The 26,902-nt window shown below is 44.9% G+C and overlaps 2 protein-coding genes across 5 annotated transcripts; one reads left to right on the top strand and one right to left on the bottom strand.

Annotated features, from left to right (window-relative positions):
- Nucleotides 1–28: 28 nt before the first annotated feature.
- Nucleotides 29–14,931, top strand: ILKAP (ILK associated serine/threonine phosphatase). 4 transcript variants are annotated; one of them, XM_073674508.1, is made up of 10 exons: nt 29–177; nt 5,380–5,502; nt 9,691–9,805; nt 10,201–10,307; nt 10,379–10,472; nt 10,556–10,643; nt 11,325–11,446; nt 13,173–13,292; nt 13,957–14,038; nt 14,208–14,931. In XM_073674508.1, the coding sequence occupies exons 1-10, from the start codon at nt 135–137 to the stop codon at nt 14,334–14,336; spliced, it is 1,023 nt and encodes a 340-aa protein (XP_073530609.1). In that variant the 5' UTR covers nt 29–134; the 3' UTR covers nt 14,337–14,931. The 4 variants fall into 4 exon arrangements, with proteins under 4 accessions (XP_073530609.1, XP_073530608.1, XP_073530610.1 ...); XM_073674507.1 differs by having other exon boundaries at nt 29–192; XM_073674509.1 differs by lacking the exon at nt 13,957–14,038 and having other exon boundaries at nt 29–192.
- A 406-nt stretch (nt 14,932–15,337) lies between these two features.
- ERFE (erythroferrone) lies at nt 15,338–25,772 on the bottom strand. The gene is made up of 8 exons (XM_073673036.1): nt 25,250–25,772; nt 23,428–23,634; nt 22,578–22,689; nt 19,819–19,961; nt 19,012–19,120; nt 16,860–16,944; nt 16,699–16,777; nt 15,338–16,063 (listed from the first exon to the last, which is right to left on the bottom strand). Exons 1-8 carry the CDS (start codon nt 25,376–25,378, stop codon nt 15,965–15,967), a joined length of 963 nt encoding a protein of 320 aa, XP_073529137.1. The 5' UTR covers nt 25,379–25,772; the 3' UTR covers nt 15,338–15,964.
- Between the last annotated feature and the right edge of the window lie 1,130 nt (nt 25,773–26,902).

Genomic DNA, 26,902 nt, shown 5'->3' with positions numbered 1-26,902 from the left:
CTGGACTCCACGCTGATTTGCTAGTGACTCCCGTGGCTCCGCCTACCTCATTGGGTGACAAAATTGTTCCGGGATTTTTTACTCTAATCTCGCTGGAGTAATTGGCGTCAGTCCTGTGGGCCGGTAGACCCTGGATGGAGCTGTATGACGAGCTGCCCGAGCCGCCGCGGGCTCCTGGTGAGCGCACAGCCGGTACATTACTACTCACTCAGCGCAGGGACTGCAGGGCGGGGGTAATACTCCCCATAGTCACTGGTGACAGGGAGGGTCAGCAGCAACATCAGCAGTCAAGTGCAAGACCTTCCTTGTGTTGTGCGTTTAATCCCAGCAGTGTGACCGCAGTCCGGCGCTGTGTGTGCGGTTGGTCTTATGGGTTGCTGGTTCCTACACATGTTCCGTGTGTACAATATCGCAGCCCACCTTAACCCCTTTAAAAATGAAATATTAAAAATGGATCTTATATTTGGTGTGTGTGTGTGTAGACGACCCATGGTGTGTGTGTGTGTGTGGTGACGACCCATGGTGTGTGTGTGTGTGTGGTGACGACCCATGGTGTGTGTGTGTGGTGACGACCCATGGTGTGTGTGTGTGTGTGTGTGTGGTGACGACCCATGGTGTTTGGGTGTGTGTGGTGACGACCCATGGTGTGTGTGTGTGTGTGTGTGGGTGGGGTGACGACGACCCATTGTGTGTGTGTGTGTGTGTGAGGTGACGACGACCCATTGTGTGTGTGTGTGTGTGTGAGGTGACGACGACCCATGGTGTGTGTGTGTGTGTGGTGACGACCCATGGTGTGTGTGTGTGTGTGGTGACGACCCATTGTGTGTGTGTGTGTGTGTGTGGTGACGACCCATTGTGTGTGTGTGTGTGGTGACGACCCATTGTGTGTGTGTGTGTGTGTGGTGACGACCCATTGTGTGTGTGTGTGTGTGTGTGGTGACGACCCATTGTGTGTGTGTGTGTGTGTGGTGACGACGACCCATTGTGTGTGTGTGGTGACGACCCATGGTGTGTGTGTGTGTGTGCGTGGTGACGACGACGACCCATGGTGTGCACGTGTGTGTGGTGACGACGACCCATGGTGTGTGTGTGTGGTGACGACCCATGGTGTGTGTGTGTGGGTGTGGTGACGACCCATGGTGTGTGTGTGTGTGTGTGTGTGTGTGTGTGGTGATGATCCATGGTGTGTGTGTGTGTGTGTGTGTGTGGGTGTGGTGATGATCCATGTTGTGTGTGTGGGTGTGGTGATGATCCATGGTGTGGGTGTGGTGACGACCCATGGTGTGTGTGTGTGTGTTGACGACCCATGGTGTGTGTGTGTGTGTGTGGGTGTGGTGACGACCCATGGTGTGTGTGTGTGTGTGTGTGTGTGTGTGTGTGTGTGTGTGTGTGTGTGTGTGTGGTGACGACCCATGGTGTGTGTGTGTGGTGACGACTCATGGTGTGTGTGTGTGTGTGTGCGTGTGTGTGTGCGTGGTGACGACGACGACCCATGGTGTGCACGTGTGGTGACGACCCATGGTGTGTGTGTGTGTGTGGTGATGATCCATGGTGTGGGTGTGTGTGTGTGGTGATGATCCATGGTGTGGGTGTGGTGACGACCCATGGTGTGTGTGTGTGTGTGTGTGTGTGGTGATGATCCATGGTGTGGGTGTGGTGACGACCCATTGTGTGTGTGTGTGTTGACGACCCATGGTGTGTGTGTGTGGGTGGGTGTGGTGACGACCCATGGTGTGTGTGGTGACGACCCATTGTGTGTGTGTGTTGACGACCCATGGTGGGTGTGTTGACGACCCATGGTGTGTGTGTGTGTGTGTTGACGACCCATGGTGTGTGTGTGTGTGGTGACGACCCATGGTGTGTGTGTGTGTGTGGTGACGACCCATGGTGTGTGTGTGTGGTGACGACTCATGGTGTGTGTGTGTGTGTGTGTGTGTGTGTGTGTGTGTGTGTGGTGACGACTCATGGTGTGTGTGTGTGTGTGTGGTGACGACTCATGGTGTGTGTGTGTGTGTGTGGTGACGACCCATGGTGTGTGTGTGTGTGCGTGGTGACGACGACGACCCATGGTGTGCACGTGTGTGTGGTGACGACGACCCATGGTGTGTGTGTGGGTGTGGTGATGATCCATGGTGTGGGTGTGGTGACGACCCATGGTGTGTGTGTGTGGTGATGATCCATGGTGTGGGTGTGTGTGTGGTGATGATCCATGGTGTGTGTGTGTGGGTGTGGTGATGATCCATGGTGTGGGTGTGGTGACGACCCATGGTGTGTGTGTGTGTGTGTTGACGACCCATGGTGGGTGTGGTGACGACCCATGGTGTGTGTGTGTGTGTGTGTTGACGACCCATGGTGTGTGTGTGTGGTGACGACCCATGGTGTGTGTGTGTGTGTGTGTGTGTGGTGACGACCACCCATGGCGGGTGTGTGTGGCGACGACCCATGGTGTGTGTGTGTGGTGACGACTCATGGTGTGTGTGTGTGCGTGTGTGTGTGGTGACGACGACCCATGGTGTGTGCGTGTGGTGACGACGACCCATGGTGTGTGCGTGGTGACGACGACCCATGGTGTGTGCGTGGTGACGACGACCCATGGTGTGTGCGTGGTGACGACGACCCATGGTGTGTGCGTGGTGACGACGACCCATGGTGTGTGCGCGCATGTGTGACGACGACGACCCATGGTGTGTGTGTGTGTGTGGTGACGACGACCCATGGTGTGTGCGTGCGTGTGGTGACGACGACCCATGGTGTGTGCGTGTTTGTGGTGACGACGACCCATGGTGTGTGCGTGTGTGTGGTGACGACGACCCATGGTGTGTGCGCGCATGTGTGACGACGACGACGACCCATGGTGTGCGCGTGTGTGTGGTGACGACGACCCATGGTGTGCGCGTGTGTGTGGTGACGACGACCCATGGTGTGTGCGTGTGTGTGGTGACGACGACCCATGGGGGGGGGGTGTGTGTGTGTGTGTGTGTGTGTGTGTGTGTGTGTGTGTGTGTGGTGACGACGACCCATGGGGGTGTGTGTGTGTGTGGTGACGACGACGACGACCCATGGTGTGTGTGTGTGTGGTGTGACGACGACCCATGGTGTGTGTGTGTGTGTGTGTGTGGGGGGGGGCGACCCATGGGGGGTGTGTGTGTGTGGTGATGACCCATGGGGTATGTGTGTGTGGGGACGACCCATGGTGTGTGTGTGTGTGTGGTGACGACCCATGGGGGGTGTGTGTGTGTGTGGGGGGGGGGGGCGACCCATGGGGTGTGTGTGTATGTGTGTTATGTGTGTGTGTGTGTGGGGACGACCCATGGGGGGTGTGTGTGTGTGTGTGTGTGGGGACGACCCATGGTGTGTGTGTGGGGGGGGGGGGGGCGAACCATGGGGGGTGTGTGTGTGTGTGTGGGGACGACCCATGGTATGTATGTGTGTGTGTGTGTGTGTGGTGACGACCCATGGTGTGTGTGTGTGTGGTGACGACCCATGGGGGGTGTGTGTGTGTGGGGGGGGCGACCCATGAGGTGTGTGTGTGTGTGTGTGTGTGGGGACGACCCATGGTATGTATGTGTGTGTGTGTGTGTGTGTGTGTGGTGACGACCCATGGGGTGTGTGTGGGGGGGGGGCGACCCATGGTATGTATGTATGTGTGTGTGTGTGTGTGTGTGGTGACGACCCATGGTGTGTGTGTGTGGTGACGACGACCCATGGTGTGCGCGTGTGTGTGGTGACGACGACCCATGGTGTGTGCGTGTGTGTGGTGACGACGACCCATGGGGGGTGTGTGTGTGTGTGTGTGTGTGTGTGTGTGGGTGGTGACGACGACGACCCATGGTGTGTGTGTGTGTATGTGTGTGTGGTGTGACGACGACCCATGGTGTGCGCACGTGTGTGGTGACGACGACCCATGGTGTGTGTGTGTGTGTGGGGGCGACCCATGGGGGGTGTGTGTGTGTGTGTGGTGACGACCCATGGGGGGTGTGTGTGGGGGGGGGGGCGACCCATGGGGTGTGTGTGTGTGTGTGTGGGGACGACCCATGGTATGTATGTGTGTGTGTGTGGGGGCGACCCATGGGGGGGGGGGTGTGGGGACGACCCATGGTATGTATGTATGTGTGTGTGTGGTGACGACCCATGGTGTGTGTGTGTGTGTGGTGACGACCCATGGGGGGTGTGTGTGTGTGTGTGGTGACGACCCATGGGGGGTGTGTGTGTGTGTGTGGGGGGACGACCCATGGTATGTATGTGTGTGTGTGTGTGTGTGTGTGGTGATGACCCATGGGGTGTGTGTGTGTGTGGGGGGGGGGGCGACCCATGGGGTGCGTGTGTGTGGGGACGACCCATGGTGTGTGTGTGTGGTGACGACCCATGGGGTGTGTGTGTGGTGACGACCCATGGGGTGTGTGTGTGTGTGTGTGTGGTGATGACCCATGGGGTGTGTGTGTGTGTGGTGACCCATGGGGTGTGTGTGTGTGTGTGTGTGGTGACCCATTGTGTGGTGTGTGTGTGGTGACCCGTGTTATGTGTGGATGCTGAGACACAAAGTATCAGATACAATTTATAAGCCTGACTTACGGATGACCTACTGTATGGGAAGATGATGTGCCCCTCCGCTGGCCAGATCTAAGCAATGTAGGGAGATAAACTGCAGCACTCGGCAGCAGACACTACACAGTGTATAGATCTACAGTGTACACCGCTCTGCACATTGCTTACATCTAGCTAATCGGTCACTGGTTTCGGACCCCCACCCATCTGACATCGGTTACCTATCCTCGGGATAGCTCCTGTACATGTAGATCCCAGATAACCCCTTTACAAATAAACAATCATTTTCGCTGACCAGTCACAGATGACGACGGCCAGTTTACAAATCATCGTCCCGCTGTAGATCTTTCATCCTTCTATAATGAACCGGACAATACATCGGCCATGTGAAATGTGTATGGCTGTGTCTGTGTAATGAGAGTTCACCAGACAGATGTCAACCGTTGCATCACCACCTATAGGGACCTGTATGTGATTTATTGGGGCACAGGGAAAGGAACAAACACTTCAGATTAGAATCTGCAGGACAGTGGTATAAATATATAAATGTAGTAAACCTATACTGGTCAGGTCTCAAGATTGCCTCATTCTTGCATATCCTGTCTGTATGCATGCCTCATATCTATAAATCTCAAAACGTGGGCCCCAATGAGATATGTAGCTGTCACTTGCACCATCCAATCCATATTTAAAAAAATAAATTATATGGCATGAATTCTACACCTCCAGATCTCTGCTCCAGGTTTGCTTTTCTTCCCTGTTTACTTCTGTGTCACCCTTGTGTGTTCTTCTTTCTATGATGGTCCATAAGTAATCCAAGATACGCTCTTCCAGCCCCAACAGGATCCCCCCCTGACCCCGGACCTCTGAACGGTAACTCTAGGGGAAAGCGAAGATTGCAAGCGAGTGACTTGGACGGCAATGAGGGCACGCACCAGGAAAAGAAAGTTTGTAAAGGTTTTCACACAACTTAACACTGCACATGGAGTTTGTCTCTGTAAACTGTGTATCTTTCGATCACATATTGGGGGTGGTCCTGTATATGGGGGAGGGGGGTTCGTACTGTAAATGGGGGGTGGTCCTGTTGTCCTATTTTAACTTTTCCTACTTCATATGCTCAGAGACTAATAAAATAAACTGAGCTTTCACTCCCCATCCCTGGATCAAGCACTGCCTCTCCGCTGCTGCTCTGGAGATTTTGATTTTCGTTTGCAGAGGTAAAGTCATGTCTACAACACTGCAGCCAATCACTGAGCACAGCATCTCATGCCATTTACAGAACCTCTGATCCCAGTCATTAGCTGCAGTGCGGTAGACTTGACATTACTGCTGCAGCCGATGAACAAAGGCCGAAGCAGCGGTGAAGAGGCAGCGCTGGACCTGGTGGATGAAGGGAAGTAAAAGCTCAGTTTTTTTCTTTTAGCAGTCTATGAGCCAATGGAGTAAGACATCCAGACATGAGATTTATGCTACTTCAGTGTTTCAGATAAAAATGCAAATTGCCTCTTCAGAGAAAAAGAGAACTTGAACTCTATAGCGCCACCTATTGGAAGCAGCGATCCTACAAGTCACAATCAACCCTTTAAGGAGTTGTGCAATATGACTTAGGATAAAAGCCAAATCAGAATCTCAATTTGCAGACACTGTGTTAAAACACACTTTGAAAACCCGGCCGGAGCCTGTTTCTCAGTGATTAGACTGAGGCAGATCCCCAGAGATTCTTCCCCGCTCTCCAAACTATTATTATTATTATTTATTTATATAGCCCCATTGATTCCATGGTGCTGTACATGAGGAGCGGTTACATACAACATACAGATATCACTTACAGTAAACAAACTAACAATGATAGACTGGTACAGGGGGAAGAGGACCCTGCCCTCGAGGGCTTACATTCTACAGGAACGGGGAAGGAGACAGTAGGTTGGGGGGTTGCAGTAACTCCAGTGTTGTTGGGGTGGCAGCAAGCAAGGTCATGGCAGGCTGTAAGAGATGGGTTTTCAGGTTCCGTCTGAAGCATCCAAGTGTGGCGTATAATCGGACGTGTTGAGGCACAGAACTCCATAGGATGGGGGATATTTGGGAGAAATCTTGGAGGCGATTGCGTGAGGAACAAATAAGTGTGGAGGAGAGAAGGAGGTCTTGGGAGGACCGGAGGTTACGTAAGGGAATGTATCGGGAGATTAGTTCAGAGATGTACGGACGAGAGAGGTTATGGATGGCTTTGTAGGTCAGTGTTAGTAGTAGGGGGGAAGCAGAGGAATTGAAGTCGAGAGATGCACCAGTCGCACAGCAGAGTTAAGGATGGACTGGAGGGGTGCGAGAGTGTTAGCAGGCAGGCCACAGAGGAGGATGTTGCAGTAGTCGAGGCGGGAGATGATGAGGGCATGCACAAACCATTTAGTAGATTAAGGGTTGAGGAAAGGACGGATACCGGAAGTATTTTTGAGCTGCAGGTGACAGGAGATGGTGAAAGCTTGGATGTGGGGTTTGAAGGACAGGGCAGAGTCAAGGGTTACTCCGAGGCAGCGGAGGTGCCATCCTTATGTGTGTGTATAGGGAGAGGCCTCTGTCTGGTGGATCGGGGCAGGAAGAAGTCATCCGAGACACACAATTCCACCCCTGGCTGGGTTTTCATAGGCTCCTTTTAATTTATATTTTTCACAAATACACCATTTAACATATCAATTTTTCTTCATCAGATATTAGTTAACAAGTTATGGGATCCTCTACACCATCATATAAAAAGGATTATATTCTGGGGATATTATTCACAATCACATATTATTGGGGTTTTCCTGTTTGGACTGCACTGTATTTCCCTTTATATAACTTTGATACTGTACATCCCTATAAGCGTCTCTATCACTATTTCTTTGTTTGCTCATTGGGACTCACAATCTCGTTTTCTTATCAGCTGATCTGAGTTTGATTATAGTGTGATCCAATGAGGAGAAAATGGGGAAAAAAAATTCTCCATCTTCTCCATTCTGTCATTCTGGGTAAATTGGGACTGCACTCAGATCTCATCCGAGTGCAGTCCGATGTTTTCAACGGCTCATTGACTTGTATGGTCGTTATCAGATCAAACTCAGGCATGCTGCGCTTTTTATCTTTTAATTTTTTCCCGGACAGACTCTGTCCAAGGAAAAATCTGACATGCGCACGGCCCTATAGACTAACATTGGTCCAAATACGTTTAAAAAGGTTTATCCCGTACAGACTTGGTACAACCCTCCACTCAGTTGTAAAAACTGTGAATAATCCAGGGATCCAAGGCACCGGGTAGTATCCTTCAAAAAAGTTTTATTGGCACCAGTGTACACATAAACGGACGTTTCGGCCACACAAGGCCTTTTTCAAGCCAAAAACAAGGTGTACATTGGTCCAAGTACAATCTGATGTTTTGTCAGATCACACACGGATCAAAAATACAGTCCTCTGCCTCAGCCCTAAGGAATTGCTTTCAGTGTTTAATTTCTGAAAACCCCCTTAAAGGGAATGACTGTTCAAATCAAGTACAGGCGCTCAGCGCATTCTTGGCGTGACCATACTTTTAAGTCCACCTTCACACTTGCTTGTTGCTTTCTATCTCTACCCCGCTTCTTCTTTGACAGCTCTGGCTTCATAAAGCCAGAGAACTGTGGAGATAGAGTGAAAACAAGCAGATGGGAAGGTGTATATAAATGATTGGCCACACCATGAAGCTCCTGTGCTTGGTTTGCACAGTCATTCTGTGCTGACTCCCTTTATTGCTATGTTGGCTACTGAAAATGGGGATCTCATTGGCGTCAACTAGGAAACTTTGTCTGTGGGATCTAGTTGGGTAACTTAGCCCACCTAAAATGGTCAGACCACCATCAGCATCTGATAGAGAAGCAGGTGACTTTTTATTAACAAATGTTCGTTAATGGACAGTGTTGAAATCCCATTCACATTGTGCAGCAATACTGAATCTTGTTTTCAGATGAGTCTGTATCTGTGCTGTAATCATCACTTTAACGAGACAACAGAAAATGTATAGTTTTCTATATGACCGGTCAGTCTCATTCACCAGATCTTTTTCTTTGAAAAATCAATATGTGAACCATTGTTCTAGAAGTACTGAAGACACAAGGGTGAAATGAGCCTCGCTGGCAGCCGAGGCTGCAGCGCTTGTGAGCAGGAGGATACGGGTCTGTAGTAAAATAAGTGTTTGCTAATTGGTTTGTGATGCAGGAACAGCTGCAGCCACACGGGGGCAGAAGACAATACACAAATCCATAATAAGCATCAATACTAGGAGTTATGTGACGCATTGATAATAATATACAGTCTTCCCAAGATCTAGATTCAGTTCTATGGTAAGATGGCTCTTTATGAATAAAGCCCAAGAAAAGTCACCCAGGATCAGAAATGCAATGTGACCTCTGCATCTTACCTGGATTTGTTGGGTAGACCTGGCTACACCAGGAAATTCCTAATAATGATGAAATAGTTGTTCCCCTCTTCTACTGTGATGGCATTCTGCTAGGATATATCATCGCTGTGTGACAGGTGGTGGTTCCTTCCCCGAACCGTGGGGGCATAGAGGGCGGACCATCATCACTCACAAAATGATGGCAGATGAGATGGAAATAACCCTTTATCTCTGGGGTTCTGTTTTGTCTTTTGTATCATCTCAATTACACTTATATGTATGTTAGTTGTATTGTTGGTCAAAGGGTTAGATGGGCATCAGCGATCCAATATTTTATGGCATAAAATGTGTCTCAGTCATAAAGACCTGTGATCCCATGTGAAAGCTGCCAGCCCAAATAGTGATCATGGCTCCTGACTAGTTCTTCCTACGTTCTGCCCTGGCAATGTGAGGCTGCCATGTGAGACACTGACCGTAGATCATGCCAGGCCTGTGTCATCAGTACGGTCTAGTGAGTAGTGAGCGGACAATCAGTCTTCATAGATCATGTTGTACCCTGCCTCGCCACGCCTAAGCCGGTTGGCACGCTGCTGGCGAAGCCAACCTACCACACTACATGATTTGGTAGTTTCAGCCACAAGACAACCGCAACGTGTGAACACTGCCATATGTAGGAAGTACAAAGTATATGAGCACTTGCTTACCTGGAATTTTGTTCTTTGATTTTTTTGTGTTCCACAATCTAGGAATTCTGTCTTTAAAAGCTCATGTAGCAGAAAGGAGAGGAGAAAGGGAAGAATTACAGGATGCCCACACGGTGTGTGATCTCAGCGAGGAGTGTCAGCCTGTGCTGGCCAACATGTAAGTATTAGAGAAGTCATGGAAATGTAACTATAGACTGTGGCTTCAAGATCAATGATCTATATACAGTATCAGTTTGGTGATCCTCCTCCGCACATCCCCACAGTCAACTGATTTAAGGGGCTGTGGCGCTCCAGGGCCAGGTCCCACGTGCAAAAATGCTGAATTTGCTGGACCTGCAGCGGATTTTCTGCACAAAAAAAGCAGCAGAAATGCACAGTGTTTACACTAAGTGGGAACATGGCCCAAAAGTGGCTCCGCTCTGTAATGTGTGTAGTGACTGCGAATGGTACTGCAGTGCTCTCCTACTCACTTATCTGAGGGATATATGTCAAAGCTGTTAATGACAGTTGTAAAAAAAACTTGTTTGTTGCGTTTCTTTTTGTTTCTTGCAGATCACGCCTTTCATACTATGGAGTATTTGATGGCCATGGCGGGAGTCGGGCGGCCCGATATGCAGCGCACAACCTGCATCTGAATTTTGTGAAGAAGTTGCCTCGCGGTAAGTCGCGGTTGTGGCGTCATGTGCCTCAGTAATAACTGAGAACGGAGTCATGAGTCCTCTCTTTACAGGAGATGGAGGCAGCGTGGACAAGACAATAAAGAAGAGTCTGCTTGATGCTTTCAAGCATACTGATGAAGAGTTTCTGAAGCAGGCAGCCAGCCAGTTGGTGTTTTACTGATTTCTGCAGCAATAGGGTTTAACTCCTTTTTGCATTGTTGCCTTGTCATTTCTGTTTTATTCTGTAGGAAGCCAGCATGGAAAGATGGCACGACGGCCATTTGTGTACTGGTTGCAGATAATGTCCTCTATATTGCCAATCTTGGGGACAGCAAGGTGATTACTAAACTCCCTTTTTTCACCCAATCTAAAAATGACACCTGGTGCTGTGGAAATAGCCATATACCTGACTTTTCATTTATTAGTCATTACTTAGTCTTATATAGACAGCTACTGTTTAAACATGACGGTCCAGCAATGAGGTTACAGGTCAGACTTCTCCAATACCCAGTGATTAGTTGTTATTGTAATGGGCCAAGTCTGGCCAGATATTTCCTCTGTGGCAGAAAAATAACATTACATGGCAGCCATTCAAATGAATGTGCATCTAGGAAATCCAGAGTGGAATTGTAGTTGCCATTGCACTCAGACTGGTGTCCAAATTGCATGATCCGGTCTGTGGCATGAATTGTGATTATGCTGTTTATTAGATGAGTAGGAACATGGGAGATTTGATGCGCTGGAGAAGGTAAAATCCACAATTAAATCCGAATCCTAAATTGAGATGTTTGTTTCAGATCTGCAACACTGGTCCATTTGCTCTACATATATACTTTTTTTTGCAGTGTGTAGATGAAATATTGTAAAGTCTCATCCGCAATAGTGGTACTGTAAAAAAGCATCCGATATTCTTCCTATTTGTTTGCATACCCTTCTGCTTTGGCATAAATATTAGATTTTTGTTGCGCTTCTGCCTTTTTTATTCCAATCATCCTATGTATTGCTTTCCTTATTTAGGCTTTGCTCTGCAGAATGAATGAAGAAACCCAGAAACCCACCGTTTTGAGTTTGAGTAAAGAACATAATCCCACCCAGTATGAAGAGAGGATGAGAATCCAAAGAGCAGGAGGAAATGTGAGGTGGGCACCTCCACAATGCATCACATAAATGTACACCTGGCTGTTTGCAGAGCTCTGTGGCGTCCCTAATTCAGACAAAAACTTTTATTCTCAGGAAATCCTAAAACTGTCATGTACCTGTATCATCCCCATAATCATATAACCCACCTGGGAGAAACTGGCATATGCTACCTGAGATGTTCTTAAGTTTTCGTGTCTACAATTATTTCTTGACGTTGTGTCTTCAGGGTGGAGGAGCCCCTAGCTCTCGGGTGTGTACAGTATTCTGCGGAATCAGCAAATTCTGTGAAATGCCAGGCAGTTATCTGTATAAGCCACACTGCAGACGCCGCTCTGCCCGAGGGTTCAATTTGCTAAAAAAGTTTCACCAAGATATGGACTGAGCGATGCCTCCCTGCTGAAAATCTCTTACATAAGACTCCAGCTAAAGATATGCAGACTACTGTCTTAGGGAGAGGTTTTTTTTCTCTTCTTGCTGCTTCTTTCCCTGCACAAGAACATGGCTTTATAAACTGTAAAGGAAAACCACACAAATCACTACGACTTTCCACATAATTTTCCAGTGTTTTGGAAGAAATTTGTACACATTTAGACAAAAGGCACTTGTTAGCTCAGGCAATAATATTGGATGAGAAGGTTAGGCTCATAAGCGTAGATGCTTCCTAAAGGCGATGGATGGTGTTGAGGTCAGGTCTCTGCAGCCACTAGAGTTCCACCCAAACTCTTCTAACCATATTTTTCTGGACAGCTCTTTATGCACAGGTGTACTATTGTTCCCACAGGTGTACTATTGTTCCCACAGGTGTACTATTGTTCCCACAGGTGTACTATTGTTCCCACAGGTGTACTATTGTTCCCAAACTGTTTCCATAAAGTTTGAAGCTTTCAATTGTATAACATGTCCTTGTGTGCGGTGGCATTCAATATTACCCTTTATAGCCCCATATACTATCCCTCCTATCAAGTGTTCCAGTAGGCTCCAGGGTTCTGGTAGGTAGTGTGCTCACAGCAATTGCTAAACCTAGATTTGTCCAGTGTGACTTGGTATTCATGACTCCGAACAGCTTGCCGTCACTGCTCCAGAGACTTCTTGGGCTGATGTCTCTTTAGGACACAGTTTGGACCTAAATAGTCAATTTTTATGAGCTACTCGCTTAGCCCCTGTGTTCACCCTCTGTGGGTGTTCACAATGTACAGTTTCTTTGGTGAGTTTTTATTATTAGGCGCATCACAATAATACTATTACTAATACATTAGTTATAAAAGCTTTGCATGACCTTGGTCCATCAGCCCCTCGGTAATCCTTGAGACTCACCTCTTATTTATTGGGCTAGGATCCAGCATCCATGCACTACCAACAATGTGGCTGGACCAACGTCCTATAAATCTATTTCTTCACCTCAAATTACTAAATATGTACATATATCGGCTGTATTCTGATGATGAGAAGCAGTAGTAAATGTAACATCTTGTCTCCATTATCTGGTCATCCCTGCTTTTAGTTGCACATTTAAGTCTGTTAGGCGTTCTCATGACCGTAGTGTGGGGAAACAAATATAACTGTAAAGTGCCCAGAATATGATGGTGTTATAGAAGCAATAGCAATAAATAAAATAAAGGACCCTCGGATTTGGGACAAGGCAACTTTTTCCATTTTGGGTAAAACTTTGCTGTTGGTATTCTGGTAAGTTTCTTTAAGAAGTACATATGCTCTTCTGTTAAACAGAGATGGTCGAGTCCTTGGGGTGTTGGAGGTGTCACGTTCTTTAGGAGATGGGCAGTACAAGCGTTGTGGTGTTATCAGCATCCCTGATGTCAAAAGGTGTCCACTGACTGACAGTGACAGGTAAGTAAGGCCATCATTCACCGGCACTGTGGCTGCTCGTCCATTTATCTTACTGCCTTTAATATCTCCTAAGTGGCTATAATCAGTCATTGATCTCTATATACCTTCCCACTAGACAAATGGTTTTCAATTGGATATAATGGAAACCACAAGTGTGCAGCCAGCAGTGTTGGCCACAGAAAGTGGTTGTCCTACTGGAAGCTTGGAGGCCTGGAATGTTCTCCCTGGGTAGCGAACAGGTAGTAATACACCATGAGAATCCTGCTCCAGCTGTTATTGGTCTGTTTAGTAATTACTTACATTCCCCATCAAATTAAAATTCTTGAGTTTCTTTTTCTTCTAACTTTGTGCCGAGTTATAGGAGCATATCTCAAGGACAATGGTGGCTATAGCCCTCAGTTGTCAGATTATTGTACACTTCCAGGAGGAATGAGAGAGGAGCAGCACAACGCAGATGCCTCAGAATTGATATTTTAGACCACGACTAATATCACTTACTAGCATTGCTTGGGTATTTTGGTTCCTCTTATTATATCATAGATCATTGATTATAAGCCTGAATTTACTATGTGACCTGCTTACTTCTTCCTTGCTCTTGAATCCCTTGTTGATGCATCTTCTTCAAGGATCGTCTCGCATCAATGACACTTGTATTTGTTTCAAGGTTTGTTTTATTAGCCTGTGATGGACTTTTTAAAGCCTTCACAGCAGATGAAGCAGTGAACTTCATCCTAAGCCATGTACAGGTAGGTTTCTATAGCAGGAAATCTGTGTTGCTTAAGACGTTAAAGGGTCATTCCAGGAAAACTGATATTGTGACGGCTGGTGCATGGCCGGGACAGTGTCTGTTCCTCCTGGAGTGATTCTTTAAATGAGTTCAATCTAACGTGTCTGTAAAATTCTTGTCATCTACAGGATGAAGGCTCTCAATCAGAAGACATGGATGCTCGATATGAATCTGCCTGCCACCGCCTCGCAAATGAAGCCGTACGCCGGGGTGCCGCCGACAATGTCACTGTGCTTGTAGTACAGATAATGCACTGATGTGGTGGTGGGAGGGTGGCGGCGATTAAAAATAACGACACCATATTAATGCCAGGTCCATACGTGAAGGTGGTGGTGATGGAGCGAACCACATTGCTACGTTATCTAGAAATTATGGCAAAAACGTTATTGACCACAGTAGGACGGTATTTTTTTAGCCCCAACATTTCTCCCTTTGAAATCAGCCAGGGAAAGATATGCTGTTCTATATTGTGAGAGATATCCCGTTCATTTCAATGGCATTTTGTTTTTTCCTTCTTGGAGAAAGACAGTATTGTAGAAAAAAAAAACCCCCCCCAACCTGATTGTGCGGACCCCAGTGCAGCGACGGCCTTGTCTTTCATTCTGGATTATAAATAAACCTCTTAAGTTGTTTTCCATCACAGACTTTATTCAGCACCGTGCCATTATGAAAGTTTTACACTGAAATACTGAGGTATGACGTATCTCTGGATTTATGTTAAGGTAATGATATATTATTTATGTTTGGAAGCCTGTGAGGTCGGTATATATTATACCATCCCACAATACCATTATTGTTTGTGACATTGATTTTTTTGAACCTGTATATTTCAGTAAAATATTTCACATTTTATGCACTCTGTAATGTTTTATTTCACAACTTTCATTTTTTATAATTCATATATGAATCAAATTTTTTTTCTGCTGCACCAAACATTTCAGGAACCACTGTGTTTGTAGACTGCACAACAAGGCCACAAAATAATATGGACAGTTCGACATATAGATATAGATCCAAGAAATGAAGACCGCACTCCTTTTAGCAAAGATGAATGGTGATTTAATGGCCCATAGGGGCTGCTGGCGATGCTTCGGCTCAATGTGAGCCTTTTTCAGGCTCCCACGCAGTAGTAAATCTTGGAGCCCCCCATTACCAGTTAAATGACAGCCAAAGTTTCCCAATACTAAGCACTCTGAGGACATGTGCCCCCTATTCTTGTAGGCAGGATACTTACATCCAGGGGTTCCCACTTTAGCTTCAAGCACCTCCAACTGGCGGCTTACCATATTTTTGCCCCCTCCCACACCACCCAATATATGGGCATCCAGATCTGCTCCTCTGTGTGAGGCTACTCACAAAAGTCACCATGTGGACACCGGCTCTTCATAGCAGTTTGTTAGACATGGTACTAATGCACCAAGCTGGTAGACCGCCGTGAGCCGTAGCTATGGGGGGGCCCCTGCTGTAGACAATGAACATAGCTGAGGTGCACATGTGCATCCATCGCTCCATTCTATCGGATCACTTCCGAGCATGGTTCTCGGGATCTAGGGGCTCCCAGCAGTAGACCCCTGAGCAATCGGCCACTTATCCTTTGTATAGATGATAACATATTGAGTTGGGACTTTAACTTGTTCGGATCCATCAATAAGGGAACATCCGTGGGTTCCCTGCTTTGTAGCCACAGAAAACCATTTTGATTTTCACACTTTATTTAGTAGAAATACATCCTCAAATATAAACAGTGAAATATTCCAGTAGCTCTGCAGCCGTCATACATTAAGTTATAAAATTATTTGCACGTTCTTAAATTATTACATTATAAAATATAAAGGATCGTGGACATCCCCTCATAGTTTAATTAAAAATAGAAGAACATCATGAATCACTGTCCTAAGAGCACTCCGCTGAAATCTGAGTCCTTCACCAGCACAAGCCAAGACTCCATCCTGTTCTCCAAGAAAAGTGACACGTATTGGCCCGCCTGTGGGCAATAAAGCAGGGTTAGGGTAACTGATCCTGGAAAATATAGAACCATACTGCAAGATCCTTCTTAAGAGTCGTTCACACTGAGTCTTTTTGCTGAGTTTTTGGAGTGGAAATTCTCCAAAATCCTCCAAGAACTTAGCAAAAAAAATGTAATGTGAACACACCTGAATAGTATTCTTCAAGCATTGAGAAATTTTGGAGTATATTTTTCCAGCTTTTTTTGCATTTTTACACCAGTCTTGATACTTGGGGCTTAGCTTGGCACACCATGACCCAGAAATTGGTGCAAATGTATTCTAGCAGGTTTTTGAGCAAAACTGGTGTATGATAAGAGTACTACAGGCCTCGATGGTCACCTAACTTTGGCACTAGCCGCAGAAGATCCCATTGCTGTAGCCGTAGTGCAAAATTCGCTCCTACATTACACTTATCTGAATGGGGCCATTGAAACAGAATGGGGACTGTAATCAGTATAGAGAGCACTCAGTGACTGATGTATAAAAGTAAATTCACACTTTGCAGTTATACGTAGTAGTCTTTGCAAATACTGTGAAACGATGGCAACTTGTGAACACAGGCTGCAGAGTAAATGTCTGATAGATCGGTGAGATGATCTTTCCCGTTATTTACCTGGATGTACAATACTCCATTCAATGTAATTGTAACGGCAACCTCCCTGCTGGTGTAACTGCGAATTTGCTGCAAGGACCTAGAGGAAAAATACCTGTTTAGATTTCATTTACTCGTCAGGAACAAGTACTTTTATATGATCTAATTCGCTGTTAACGTACAAATTTTCCTGGCAGAGGGACAGGATACAGAGCTGCAAACGTAGAAAACCAGTCGGATCCTTGTTCTGAGCGTGGTTCTGAAAATCTGCAAATACAAAAGTTCCTGTGACACCATTTACGTAGAGGATTGTTTATATATCTTACATGGACTTTTTTTTTGGACGAAATGATTTAATTTTGCACAAAACTATTTTTCAGTTTGGGAAAATAATTGTGGCCATTAGGGTACCTTTGCATGTTGCGGAAATTTTGTGACTGTTCCATTCATCCAGTTGGGGCTTGTGGAAAAACTGTTTTTGCTACTGTAACAACCTCATTAGGATGAAAGGAACTGATATTTGAGGAGTTGAGCCCACACTATACCCGAGAGATGCCAGCTGTGTTACACAGCTGGCACCTTCCTGTAGCACCTACCGGAGCTTGTTGTGGCACCTACCGGAGCTTGTTTCAGTCACTGTTATTAAAGCGTTTAAATGCAGCTGACAGCACAATTTAAATAGCACCTGTTCACGTTGGCCCCCCACAACGCTTTGTTATGGCACTCAGGTTCTGTTTTAAGGCCCCCATGGCTGCCATCTTACTCTGTGGCTGGACTTTATATGGGAAAAAATGATTGTTCAACTCCCCTAAAGTTTTTTTTATCACCACCCCTTTAATAATAAAGAAATAAAACATTGAAAAAATACACATATTTGCTAACTCCCTGTCTGTTAAAGTCCGATTTATCAAAATACAAAATTAAGTAATTCAAGTGGTAAATGTTGTGAAAATAATGTTAATAAAAAAAGAATGAAAATGCCAAAATTGCATTTTTGGGGGGAGGGGGGTCACTCCTCACCCCTCTCCCTCCCCCCCCAAAAAATGCGATAAAAAGCGATCAAAATGTTGTATGTACTCCCAAAATGGTATCAATAAAAACCATCCGCTTACCACATAAATAACAAGCCCTTATACAGTGCTATCGATGGGGAAATGAAAAAGTTATGGCTCTTGGTAAAATAAGAGGAAAAAATATCCGGGCACAAAGGATTCATGGGAAATTATGGTTTTAACAAGGTATCACCTATCCAAGGTGTAAATGATAACTACTTTTTTGGGGGTCAAACAGCTAGGACCCAAAACAGGGATTATGCTCCCCACTAGTTTAGAGTGATGATTGAGCTGTGCCACTCGATTCTATCAAAAAGAAACTGTCAGCAGGTTTTGCTATGTAATCTGAAGACAGCAGGAGGTAGAGGCTGAAGCACAGAATTCAGAGATGTGTCACTTATTAAAGTACGTGCTGTAGTTTAGTAATTGTGAAGGATTTATCACTAAGAGATTAACATTGCTGGACTGCACTAGTCTGACAATGCCCCCTCCTATGATAAACAGCTCACTGTCTATGGACATTGTACACGGAGAGCCTGGTGTGGGCGGGGTTAGCTTTCTCAACTCTGCTTCATTTTAAATCTAAAAGATCTGATTGTGTCAGAACGGCTGCAGCCAATAATCTAAGTGATACGTCGTTGGAGTCAACTTCTCTTTTCCTACATTATGCTGCTCTCAGATGAGGTAGCAAAAACCTGCTGACAGATTCCCTTTAACTGATGGAGATGGCAAACAGCAGCGCTTCACTATTTCAAGCAGTTGTATACAGATTGAATGAGGTGGCGGTGTGATAAGTGGGGGCCTCAGCAGTTGGACCCCTACAATGCCACCATTAGACTCTGCCTTTCTAAAAATGTGAATGTTCAGAATATACATACAAAATGCAGATCATGACATTAATGGATTTTTCTCATGTAAACAAGGTACTATGCACAAATGATTGTTCTGTGGACATTGCCTGTACAATAGCACACAAGGTTCCATATTGCTGACCCATAGAGATTACGTTGGCAGCACTATGGTTTCTCCGCCAGATGCAGTGTTCTCCCATAGAAGAATGCTTCTAGAGGAGGAAACCACTATAATATGACACATGATGAAACTCGCCACTTTTTCTTTCACATGGATTCTGGATTCAGTCGGTGGCCCAGTGACGGTTCTGTATGGACGTTGTATTATGGATCTGTGTACATGAGGCCTCAGGAATGAATTATTAATCAGCTGTCTGTCACCATGGACATCATTACTCCAGCGTGATGTTCTCTCCTCTTCTGTCACTTACCAATCTGGAGACTTGCGTAGAAGGCATAGAGTCCGGTGAATGGAGCCGTATACCGACCACTGGTTAAGTTCAGGCCAGCACCTCTGTAAAATGATCCTTCTAAAAGAGGCTGCAAACAGACATGTCATTGTGTGATGGCACTGTAAAGGGATCACGAAGGACGGCTTTGTAAGAATATTTTTAGTCTAAGGTCCCATTGTGGAAAAACAAGCCCCTGGTCTACAGCCACTCTCAGTATAGTGATGGGAAAATACATGATGAGGAGGGAAGGGCTGTCCAGATAAATGCGCTACAAACGCCCCTTGCATCGTCCCATCGGAGAGAGATGGTTTCATTTTGTGGTGGGATTTCCTATGAAGGATAGATGGCTGTACTGTAATTGTGGCCACAACACCGGTCACTTGGCCAGAGATCGTTGCTTGGTGCTTCTACATCGCAGCATAGTGCAAGTGAATGGAGGTGCATTTTGATCCTATAAAGTACCTTGACTAACAATCTGCAAAATATCCAACTCGTTCTGACTCTTTGCAAATTGCCGGTCGCGGTACCTTACGGGTCACAACACAACCCCATTCACTTGCACTATGTTGTGATGTAGCAGCACCATACAGCAGTCTTTGGTTGTGTAGCCCCAGACTAAACTTGCAATCTGTATTTTTAGAAAGCTGACATTTGATAAATCGAGGCCAACATGGTAATAACTGGCAGAACTTCCAGGATAGGTTAAAAAGGCCATGGATTTGGAGTGATATGTATTGTAGAATCGGGGGGTTTTATCTTCCATCTACCCATTTGCCCGCCACTCACCCACTGGTAATTCTGGAGTTCCTTCATCTCTCCGGCATCCACGAGAATGTCACCGAATGCCCTGCAGGTAAAGGCTGCAAGCACTTTTGCAGGGAGCACAGTTGGAGGAAGGTGATCCCCATCCTTCTGTTTCACAAGAATATCTGTCAGGAAATGAAATTTAGCACAAGAACTTTATCTCTAGTGTAATTAAAAGTATAATAATTCTATAATGAAAAAATTCTAATACACTTTGGGCCCAATTCATTATTACATTTGCATCTTTTTTCGTCTAGGTTTTTACTGTTTTTCGCCTGTTTTCACTCGCACCTAATTCTTCTTTTAATTTGCGCATTTTTTTAAGTTTATTTTATGTGCGACTGTTTTTTTTTATGGGTTTCCAGCTGATTAATCAATAGCAAAAAGAACTTCGGCACTCCATACTTGAAAATATAAGAAATATTGTATCTAGACTAATGTCACTTTGAAAAATGAAGGTTTTTTGCGCATAATTTGGCCAATTTATGTGTGCCCATCAACCACGACAAGGTCACCTTCGTATGATGGGAAACTACGCTACGCTACCACTGGATATGCCACTCTTGGGCTGTAAGCCTGTATGGACAATATGTCTCTGCTTGGGCTTTTAACCTACAATGTATGGGCTGGTAGAGCTAGTTAAAACCACCTGTGACTGAATGGGAGGGACACATGGTCAGAAAAAAGGCTGTCAAACTTCTAATAGTGTGAACACGTACCTGCTGCAATGCTCCAGGAGCGGGATCCCAAAAATGATTAATAGAAAAAAGAGAGGGGTCGCTCACTGGTCTATTCGGGTGCTCTGAAGAAAAGAGTAATCTCAATTGCAAAAAGAACTTCGGCACTCCATACATGAAAATATAAGAAATATTGTATCTAGACTAATGTCACTTTGAAAAATGAAGGTTTTTTGCGCATAATTTGGCCAATTTATGTGTGCCCATCAACCACGACAAGGTCACCTTCGTATGATGGGAAACTACGCTACGCTACCACTGGATATGCCACTCTTGGGCTGTAAGCCTGTATGGACAATATGTCTCTGCTTGGGCTTTTAACCTACAATGTATGGGCTGGTAGAGCTAGTTAAAACCACCTGTGACTGAATGGGAGGGACACATGGTCAGAAAAAAGGCTGTCAAACTTCTAATAGTGTGAACACGTACCTGCTGCAATGCTCCAGGAGCGGGATCCCAAAAATGATTAATAGAAAAAAGAGAGGGGTCGCTCACTGGTCTATTCGGGTGCTCTGAAGAAAAGAGTAATCTCAATTGCAAAAAGAACTTCGGCACTCCATACATGAAAATATAAGAAATATTGTATCTAGCCCATACATTGTAGGTTAAAAGCCCAAGCAGAGACATATTGTCCATACAGGCTTACAGCCCAAGAGTGGCATATCCAGTGGTAGCGTAGCGTAGTTTCCCATCATACGAAGGTGACCTTGTCGTGGTTGATGGGCACACATAAATTGGCCAAATTATGCGCAAAAAACCTTCATTTTTCAAAGTGACATTAGTCTAGATACAATATTTCTTATATTTTCATGTATGGAGTGCCGAAGTTCTTTTTGCAATTGAGATTACTCTTTTCTTCAGAGCACCCGAATAGACCAGTGAGCGACCCCTCTCTTTTTTCGATTAATCAATAGCGACTTTAAAAAAAAAAAAAGTCATAATCTACCCCAGATTTCCCCTAAGAGTGTTTTTATATACGACAGATATTTTGGCCCAAATTTTGCCCCATTTAGCGAAACACGTGACTTTTCGTGCTTAAGAATCACAAAGCAGCTCAAAGACAAAAATAAACACCTTTTTTATTTTGCATAAAATCCATGAACTGCCTTCACCATTTTGAAGAATTTGGCTTGAAAAAACATTAACGTATCCCACAAGATAAAAAAAAGAAACGTGACGAATCGGGCCCTTGCTGTATCAAATATTCAAATATCAAAGATCTCTGCTTCTTGTCATGGGATGATCACACAGGTGCTGGATTGCACATTTAACATTAGGTTTTGGATTTAATATATAGTAACGCAGTGGATAGCTGATACTGAATTCTGTGCACAGATTGATGGTTAATATAATCTTGCTGTGTGCAGAAGATATCAGGTTGTCGACAGCACATCCACTGGACAGACGTGCTGCAGAGAACCATGATTTTTAAGCTTTGCTCATTCATCGATGATTTGATAAGTTTGATGATTATTTGTTCGTCTAATGGACCATATGCGGTGTAGGGAATGTAGATGTGAGCTACACTGGGACAAAACTGATATAAATTCTGACAATTTCTCTCCAGTGCTGCCGAATATTTTAGTGCTACATAATCATCCATAAATAATAATAAAAACCATAAATAATAAAATAAAAAAATGGAGGAATATAAATGAGTGATTTCATAGATACAATTAGAACTATTAGTATCAAAAGAGAAGCTGATGAGTTTGTGAATGAATTTTAGCAAATATTTTAGATAATAAGCAGCTGAAATTCAAATTTTTAGTTTCAAAAAAGCTTTATTAACATTTTTGGAACTTTTTTAACACAATCATAGGATCAAAATATATTCCCCACACAGGAGGTCTGTATGTAATAATAACTGGGTAATATACTTTGGGCGCTGTCACCTAATATACTGCAACCCCTATAGGTATGTTACGTAGAGTAATGAGCTGTCACTTTCTCAGCATTAGGCAGTAACAAAGTAACAGTTTTATCCATATTTTTCGTACTCACCGCTCAATAACTGCAAGAATTGGGAAAGTTTCTTCTCTCTGGAAACATGATTGATGGCTTGACTGTGATGCCGTGAGGGTGCCGGAGGGCCAATGGGGCCGGTGTGATGATTCTGAGAGCATACGAAAATTTTATTATGAAAAAGTTTAATTCAGGTCTACAATAATACAGAAATTCTAAAGCCTCGTTCCCACATTGAGTTTTTGATGTTGCACCATTTCTGCACCTAGAAGGTAACTTCTAATTTTTGTAAAATACCGTGCGTAAAAAACTCACCAATAATTGATTGTGGGAATGTAGCCTAATAATCCAGTGCTGGATCTCAGCACAAATTATACAGTGATGTAACGTGTGCTGCAGCACGAGCCCAGAACAAAAACTCTAAATGGGTCAATATTTTATTTTGTACTTTCTGCACCGAATTGACAAATATGTAATAATCCAGATTATCTAATGCTCTGATGCCTAGTAGGTCCTAATGAATTCAGTTTAAAATTAAACTGTATGTAATAAAAGGGGTCATCTACTTTTGCACTAATACTTTGAGCAAAAATCGACTATCCCACAGACAAAAATGTTCTCTAACAGTCTGAAATACCAAGACTTGAAGGTTTGACACTGGGTGAGTGCCACAAATATTTCTTGGCCATGAGACGTGTACGTACCATTCACTTTCATAGAGCAAATTTGCGCACACAACCCAAGGATAAAAATAGTGCTGTTTTTGGACTAAATATAACAAATACTTATTTCTAACCTCATGTAACCCTTACCCTCCTTCTCTTCCAGTGAAATAGCAATTGTATCACGTGAGCATCCATACAATAGTATTACAGATAATATATCTTACTCGCAAGGAGTCCTCATGCCCTCTTCTTTTGTTTTTGGCTTCACGGTCAGCGTGCTTGAGAAAGAACAGCCAGGAGTATTTGGGAGACAACTTGGGCTTTTGTGCTCCTGTCCCTTTCCGCGATATCTTCTCGGGTGTCGTGTTTGTTTGTTGTGGGGGTGTAAGCACAGGAATCTCCGGTGAGGGTAGAGCTGTGACAATGGTATCCTACATGGGAACAAAAAAAATATTCTAACATTGCTTTATCTGACACAGAATACCCATCCATTCATCCATCCATTTGTCATGTATTTTGATTTTGTAGATGTTCTTCTCTGTAGGGTATAGCATGTGTTTTGCAGATGGAACTGAATATTTCTGGCGGTCAAACCACAAAAAAAATGATGCCGTTAGCTATAGAAATGTTACTGATAGTACTGATGACTTTATGATTATGGACATATTTATTTATTTTAGCATGATCGAATTATGCAGCGCTTTACAGACATTATTGGCTCTACTGTCCCCATTGGGGCTCTCAGTCTAAATTCCCTATCAGTATGTCTTTGGAGTGTGGGAGGAAACCCACGCAAACACAGGGAGAACATACAAACTCCTTGCAGATGTTGTCCTTGGTGGGATTTGAACCCAGGACCCCAGTGAATCACTGACCCCCCATGCTGCCTTGCACTGTAATTAACGCTCACCTCTTCCTATGTATCTGATGCCCTCTCCATTAGCAGCTGGTACAGAGAACAAGGCATGGAGCCAGTGTCTGTCCAACCTCCGACTTATTCGTTAAAGCCGGATGTATCTGAACGTCTGTGTGGAGAGATTGTGGTCATCACACCTTCTCTGTCACCATACGTTGTTCACCAAAAATCTTTTTTTTACAAATTTGACAGATCTGGAAAAAATCGAATCTCAATCTTCTACTTGTGTAGAATTTACATTATATCTTTTATGTTTAGAAGCTGAGATATAAATGCATAAACAAAAAAAAAAATCTGTATCGTTATACCTCCCCAAAATTGTAACTCTGATATAAAATAGCAGAAATAATTAGTGATCAGAAAACTTGAAATAACATTATTTCCTCTTTAAACATTCCAACTTTTGTTTTACTAGCCTCTTAAATTATATGGATAGTGGTGATGGGATTTAATCATGTTGGGCGTACCACCGCTGGTAATTTATGGTACATTTACATATACTGCCCCTAGTAATACTCAGCTTAGTGAGTTATAATGTACCATTAATATATCAGTAAAGGGCTCGTGCAGACGACCTTATTTTGGTCCAAGTGAGATCTGACAAAACATCGGCTCGCACTCGGACCAATGTTATTCTATGAAGCCTTGCACATGTTCAATGTTTTCCTCGGACCGAGCCGTTCAGAGGAAAAACTCGTGGCATGCCCAAGTTTGATCCGATATTCAGATCGAACTCAGCCATGCAAGTCAATGAGTCCGTGGAAAACATCGGACTGCAGTCGGATGACATCTGAGTGCAGTGCGATTTTCATGGAAAAGATGGGAAAAAAATTTCCATTTACTACTCCTCTAAGAGAATCAGATCATACTATGATCACACTCTGATCACTATGATTCGCATAATTGGCCTGATTTTCTCGGATGAGAGAAAATCCGCTGGTGTGATCCTAGCCAGAGAATGAAAGATCATTCCTAATTATGGGCGCTGAGCACCTCAGGATGGTTATCCAGATGGTTTCCTATGGCTCACTCTGGTTCTAACCAATACACCATGGAGCTTTGCCTTCAGGGTATAGCTTACATCACATAGATTTAACTTAATACTGTATAAAATATATAAAAAGACCTACCTCAAATTTAGATCCTCTGTTCTTATGTGTACAGGCAGGACAGGCGCTGAGAAGAACCAGAAGGACCCCCATACTAATGGTCATGAGCACGCAGCGCAGGGGGACTGGCTTTCCATCTGCATTCATCATACGCACTAGTCTCTGTTGCTCGCAACTATAATCAGTTGATAACTTAGTAATATCAGGGAGCAATAGTAATAGGTCCACATATGAGTGTCCTCCACAGGATCTCACCTTGATGCTCCCTATGGACCGTATCTAGCAGTATATATCCTATGTAAAAACACTATGTTAAATACTGTTATAAAATGATTGAAAAGATACAAATACGATCTCAGTGTTCAGATATGCCATCTGGGGGTCTCCACAATAAGAAGCAGTAACCCCTGAGAATATGTGTCCCACACTCCTGCTCTCTGAGGTCTATGTTGTCCCTTGTGCTGCTGTCTCCTCTGTGGCTGTATCTCCTTCTTGTGGCTGTCTTGTCCTCTCAGTTTAGATAACAGTACCCAACGCCCCACACGCACACATATAAAGAAGCTCAGAGTGTTTTGTGTGTTTGTTCCAAGAATCAGAGTTAGAAGAAACTTGAGTGAGTGTAAAGTTGAGAGATGCCGTCAGGAGGGGTACAGGGCTCTAAATTCCATTTTGGCTCTTGGTGACCCTAAACTTTCTGCAGTCAGTATTTACTTGTGACCAATTTTCCCTGAGTTGTGTACTTTCAAGCAGAAATAGTTGTAATAATATAAGGCCCCTTTAAGGCCCCGTCACACTTAGCGACGCTGCAACGATCCCGACAACGATATGACCTGTCAGGGATCGTTGCTGCGTCGCTATGTGGTCGCTGGTGAGCTGTCAAACAGGCAGGCTCACCAACGATCAGGGGAGCAGCGACATCGTGGAAAGAATCTTTCCACGATGTCCTGCTCCTGGTTACCAGCCTGCTGAAGCTGGACAGGCTGGTAACCATGATAAACAGCACGTCACTATGGGCACACGCGCACCTAGTAACCAGTTGTTTACCATGGTTACCACTCTGCTACAGTGAGCGGGAGGTTACCGCTCACTTTAGCAGGCTGGTAACCATGATAAACAACGGGTTACTAGGGGCACACGTGCCCCTAGTAACCCGATGTTTACCATGGTTACCACTCTGCTACAGTGAGTGGCTGGTTACCGCTCACTTTAGCAGGCTCGTAACCATGATAAACAACGGGTTATTAGGTGCGCGTGTGCCCCTAGTAACCTGATGTTTATCATGGTTACCAGCCTGATCGCTGTTCCCGCTGGTCACACACAGCGATGTGTGCTGACCAGCGGGAGGGCAACGACCAAAAAATGGTCCAGGACACTTTGCAGCGATCAGCGACCTCACAGCAGGGGCCTGATCGCTGCAAAGTGTCACACAGCGACATCGCTGGTGAGGTCGCTGTTGCGTCACCAAAATCGTGACACAGCAGCGATCTCGCTAGCAATCTCGCTATGTGAGACGGGGGCTTAAGACTCATTCTGGGGAGTCCCATTAGGGAATCATCTTTTTAATATTACCCTGTACTAGGTATTGATCAGGATATTTTCTTCCACTTCGGTGTATGAGTTGAAAGACACTCAGACATTGCTATGCACAGGTTCCCATCACTCATGGTTATGATT

This window comes from Phyllobates terribilis, unplaced genomic scaffold (assembly GCF_046119375.1).
Source record: "Phyllobates terribilis strain yellow unplaced genomic scaffold, ASM4611937v1 Scaffold_3__8_contigs__length_932513732, whole genome shotgun sequence".
Taxonomy (NCBI): Eukaryota; Metazoa; Chordata; class Amphibia; order Anura; family Dendrobatidae; genus Phyllobates; species Phyllobates terribilis.
Note: the sequence above shows the minus strand (reverse complement) of the source record. Positions and strands in the feature narration are given on the sequence as shown.